The 5,483-nt window shown below is 31.2% G+C and overlaps 2 protein-coding genes across 2 annotated transcripts; one reads left to right on the forward strand and one right to left on the reverse strand.

Moving 5' to 3' along the window:
* Nucleotides 1-335: 335 nt before the first annotated feature.
* LOC115891729 (serine/threonine-protein phosphatase 6 catalytic subunit) lies at nt 336-4,339 on the forward strand. The gene is made up of 6 exons (XM_030912274.1): nt 336-512; nt 1,564-1,740; nt 1,807-2,094; nt 2,152-2,306; nt 2,362-2,474; nt 4,052-4,339. Exons 2-6 carry the CDS (start codon nt 1,573-1,575, stop codon nt 4,240-4,242), a joined length of 915 nt encoding a protein of 304 aa, XP_030768134.1. The 5' UTR covers nt 336-512; nt 1,564-1,572; the 3' UTR covers nt 4,243-4,339.
* LOC115891738 (mitochondrial pyruvate carrier 2-like) lies at nt 368-1,273 on the reverse strand. The gene is made up of 4 exons (XM_030912284.1): nt 974-1,273; nt 862-902; nt 599-795; nt 368-510 (listed from the first exon to the last, which is right to left on the reverse strand). Exons 1-4 carry the CDS (start codon nt 1,056-1,058, stop codon nt 474-476), a joined length of 360 nt encoding a protein of 119 aa, XP_030768144.1. The 5' UTR covers nt 1,059-1,273; the 3' UTR covers nt 368-473.
* Nucleotides 4,340-5,483: the final 1,144 nt, after the last annotated feature.

Below are 5,483 nucleotides of genomic sequence, written 5' to 3' on the forward strand. Positions count from 1 at the left end.
ACAGATAAAGAACCGTAAAACTGGAAAATAAATTATTAAAAAGCAGATAAATGACGTTTTTCTTTCTTTCCAACATTTGTTTTTTATTCTTTTCACCTAAATTTTGATTTCTACACAAAATTAAAGTATGAATTATCAATTAAATTACTAATCTTAACAGTTAATATGTATTTTACGTACAAAATAAGTAAAAAACTAGTTTTTTACATGCGTTCTTTAGTTTTTCTGTTGTTTATCCGTCTGGCGGATGACTAGCCACTTCTGACAATTTACAGAAATCTTTTGTTATTTTGGTATTTCAGAATTACAGATTTCTTCTTTTCAAATATTAATTCATGTTCAAAAAAGTTAATAAAAAACAGTGATGTTATATAAATTTAAATTTTAATTCAAAAAATAATTTAATAACAAGAGTATAGTTGTTCTCTAGTATATAAAAGTAGTCTTTCGTCCTCCAAAGAAAGAAGATATGTTCAAGCTGCAATAACCTTCTTCTGACTCCGCTGATAACTGTAAGTAGAACAAAAAACAATATAAAATTACTGTTAAGAGACATTTAAGAGTCTTAGAAGTAAAAAAAAAACTTAAATAGACTTACTTTATAGCTCTGTACAGTTGATAGATTTGAGTCACAGCTACGAATACATTTACACTAAACAAACTGTAGTTCTTCGGTATAATAACTAAGGAATATCGAGACCAGATCACACCTGTAGCAGCTAAAGCTGCCGTTTGACTAGGACTAATTGCTTCTGCCGGTCTCTGTAAATCTGCCAGACCGGCTATTACAAGACCCTAGAATATTTTAATAAAATAACAGTTAAAAATAGTTTTAAATTAATACTAGAAATAAATACAAACCCATTTGAATGCTGGTGCCCAAAAGAATATCGTTTTTGGACCTAAAAAAATCAGATTTATAAGTATGTACTTATTTATCTTATCTACCTAGTCAATATTGATATTTATCTACCTGCTGGGTGCTGCCATAAAGGTTGTAGTTTCTGAGGCACTAGCTTATCAGCAACGGCAATAGCGTTTCTATAAATTAAAGCCATTTTTATCTTAAATATTAAGACCTAAAATACTACAACCTAGCTGTTCTCAAGCCCGAAAAAATACGTTCGACTGGAAGGTTAGTCGAATGACCTCAAACGTATTAGCATAATCACTGTTTAGTGGGGATAGAGTGAAAAAAAAACACGAAAAACTGCGTAGATAACAACGCGAATTAAATAACTTATTTTAGAATCACTAATGGCCTTCTATTTGCATCACGTGAAGTGAGGTTAGAAGCCTTAAAATGTTATTTTTTATAGTCATTAATTAAAAATAATCGCTCTTTAATGTTATTTTTGTGATTTAAGATGCAAAATGAGCTTATTTTTATTTAAAAATGAATATTTTTAGAACATAAAACTGTTTTATATATGATATATGATCGATCCACCTAACTTTTATCTTTGGATTCTCATATGACATGTCAAAATTTATTATTCTGTGGTGTTGTAACTGTTATGTCAAATTTGTCAACCTCTCTTTAAATTTGTAAATATTTTCTAGCACACAAAAATGTCCTCGGAGCTCGATAACTGGATAGAAATCGCTCAGCAATGTAAATATTTACCTGAAAACGACTTGAAAAAGCTATGTGATATCGTAAGCAGCATTCTAATTGAAGAATCGAATGTCCAGCCTGTATCCACCCCCGTTACGATTTGTGGTGACATTCATGGACAGGTATAATCATTGTTTTATCTCAGTTTTTTATCAGTTTATTGTATTAATATCTTTGTTTCTTTGTAGTTCTACGATCTGGAAGAGCTGTTCAGGAAAGGAGGTCAAGTTCCAGATACAAATTATATATTCCTAGGTGATTTTGTGGACCGAGGATATTACAGTTTAGAAACATTCACTAGGTTACTTACTCTAAAAGCTAAATACCCCAATAAGATTACTTTGTTAAGGGGGAACCATGAGAGTAGACAAATTACACAAGTATATGGATTTTATGATGAGTGCATGGCTAAATATGGGAACGTGAATGCTTGGAAGTATTGCTGTAGTGTTTTTGATCTCTTAACTGTTGCTGCAGTAAGTTTTAATAACTTGAGATTAGATTTTGTGTATTTTTATGTTATTTAATTATAGATTGTGGATGAAAAAATTCTTTGTGTACATGGTGGTTTGAGTCCGGATATAAAAACCCTAGATCAAATTAGAAAACTAGAAAGGAATCAAGAAATTCCTCATAAAGGCGCGTTTTGTGATTTGGTATGGTCGGATCCTGATGAAGTAGAGACATGGTGGGTAAAAATGCATTCTTATTGTCTTAACAAGCTAATATTGTTGTTATTTTAGGGCCACGAGTCCAAGAGGAGCTGGTTTCTTGTTTGGTGCCAAGGTGACTCAAGATTTTATTTCGATAAATGCCTTAACTTTGATTTGTCGAGCACATCAGTTAGTTCATGAAGGTATGTGTAATTTTTTGACCAGTTTTTTTGAAAGTGTATTTAATCCAGACACACAACTGGCCGTGTAATGAATCCTCTCATTTTACAGACAATATCTTATTTTTTATGTTGTATTTGTATATGAGAATTTACACATATTAACGTTTACTAAAGCTTTTTTTACGCGTAAAACACCATTTTTTACGCGTATAAAATTATTTGTTACACTTAAAAAACTATTTTTTACGCGAAAAAAACTATTTGTTATAGAAAAAAAACTATTTGTTACAAGCAAAAAACATTTATTTTTCGTGTAAAAAACTATTTTTTACGCGTTATATTATTTGCTACGCGTAAAAAACTATTTGTTAAACATAAAAAACTATTTGTTACAAGCAAAAAACTATTTTTTACACGTAAACAACTATTTTTAACGCCTATAAAATTATTTTTTACACGTAAAGAACTATTTGTTACACGTAAAAAACTATTTTTTACTCGAAAAAAACGATTTGTTACACGAAAAAAACTATTCGTTACAATCAAAAACAATTTTTTTCGTGTAAAAACTATTTTTACTTGTAAAAAATTATTTACCACGCGTAATAAACTATTTGTTAAAAGTAAAAAACTATGTATTTGTTACAAGAAAAAAACTATTTTTTTCGCGTATAAAATTATTTATTACACGTAAAAACTATTTTTTCCCCGTAAAAACCTATTTTTTACGCGCAAAAAAACTATTTGTTACACGAAAAGAACTATTCGTTACAAGCAAAAAACCTATTTTTTTCGTGTAAAAAACGATTTTTTACGCGAAATAAAAATATTTGCTACGCGTAAAAAACTGTTTGTTAAACGCAAAAAACTCTTTGTTTCACGTAAAACACTATCTTATGTCTTTAAAGTTATTTATTACACGTAAAAACAATTTTTTTCCGTAAGAAAACTGTTTTTTTCCGTAAAAAAACTATTGGTTACACGAAAAAAAACTATTTGTTACAAGCAAAAAAACAATTTTTTTCGTGAAAAAACGATTTTTTACGCGAAAAAAAATATTTGCTACGCGTAAAAAACTATTTGTTTAAAGTTATTTATTACACGAACTATTTTTTACGCGAAAAAACTATTCGTTATAAGCAAGAAATATTTTTTTTCGTGTAAAAAACGATTTTTTTGCGCGTAAAAAACTATTTAGAAAATTATTTAATACACGTAAAAAACTATTTTTTACCTACAAAAAAATAATTTTTACGCGTAAAAAGCTCTTTGTTACACGTAAAAAAATATTTTTTGTGCACATAAAATTATTTGTTACACGTAAAAACCTATTTTTTACGCGAAAAAAACTATTTGTTACACGAAAAAACTACCGTATGATCGAATAAAAACGTCGTCAGCGATGGCTATGAAATGAACATCGCTGGCATTTTATGTAAAATTATATTGAAAATGTCATCGATCGTCATTTCATTGACATCATTATTCGATCATACGGTATTTGTTAAACGTAAAAACTATTTTTCACAAATACATTATCGAGAGATGTCGCTATAGTAATTTCTTTATAACTTTCCTAACGATATACTTTGTTTCAGGATACAAATACATGTTCGACGACAAACTGGTCACCGTATGGTCCGCCCCCAACTACTGCTACCGATGCGGCAACATCGCCAGCATTTTGGAATGTACCACGACGGAGAAGATCGAACCGAAGCTCTTCAGCGCCGTGCCCGACTCCGAACGTGTGATCCCGAGTCGAATCGTCACCCCCTACTTTTTGTAATTACATACTCTGTCGTCCTTAATTTAATTTTAATTAGGAAAGAACCAAATTTGTTAAAATAAATATTGTCTTAAATAAACGTTTTATATATTAAGAATTATAGTTGTTTGATTTGACAAAAATACCACCCCCTTAGTACGCCCTACACAAATTAAATAGATGATAGAAATAAAATATATTAAATAAAATATACTTCTTTGACTCTTGAAAATACAAAGAAATTTTTAAAGCTGAGCGAAAAATTTTATGAAGTATTTACCTCCTCGCTTTTATGTACTCCTGATACAAGTCCCTGATATTTCAGACTTTTGACAAAAATTGAACGAAAAATTTTAAGTATTTACCTCCTCGCTCTTATGTGCTCCTGATACAAATCCGAGAAAATCCAACTTTTGACCAAAATCGTACAAAAATATTTAAAACCCGTCCAAAATCGACGATTTCTATCAGGATCGCATAAGTTTAAAGAGGTAAGGAGCCAATTTAGCACCACACGTAAATAAAGCATTTTTCAACGATATTTCTGCTATCTCTAGCACTTCGAACTCGTTTCCAAACTTCAACCCTTAATATCTCGGAAACTATAAGGGCTAGAGAGGAACGGAGGGCGGCTTTCGATAGGCAATTCAACCCTCTATAAGGGCGCAAGACGAGGGCGCGATCGGAAACAAAAAAAATTTTTGGCGAAAAATGAGGTAAGGGGTTAACCTTCCTTCATTTTTGCCCAAAGATTTTTTTTGTCTCCGATCGCGCCCTAATTATGCACCCTTATAGAGGGTTGAAAGGCGAATCGAATGCCGCCCTCCGTTCCTCTCTAGCCCTTATAGTTTAGAAGTTATGGCCGTTTTTCGAAAAAATCTAACTCGTTCGAGCTCGTTGGTCGGGTACTCCAAATTTTGCCAGGTCGAAATTATTTTTGATCGGTTTTGTCAAAAGCGGAGAAAAATTGAATTTGTATCAGGAACATATGAGTGCGAGGAGGTATTTTTCGGTACCAGGAGTAAGCGGCGCATTCGCCATTTAGTCAAGATATTTAAATAATGTCAGATATAGAATAGATTTTTTAAATTTGTACCAGGAGCACATAAAAGCTAGGAGGTATTTTTCGCTACCAGGAGCAGGCAGTTACATCCACCATTTAGTCAAAAGTTTTCAAAAGTGTATTGTGAGTTATTATTAGTTAGTTTAATTAAACTATTTGGGGTGAATTCATTTGCAGGGAAAATAAATTATATACAGTG

The sequence above is a fragment of the Sitophilus oryzae genome, unplaced genomic scaffold (genome assembly GCF_002938485.1).
Source record: "Sitophilus oryzae breed Bouriz unplaced genomic scaffold, Soryzae_2.0 scaffold_1007_pilon_pilon, whole genome shotgun sequence".
NCBI lineage: Eukaryota > Metazoa > Arthropoda > Insecta > Coleoptera > Curculionidae > Sitophilus > Sitophilus oryzae.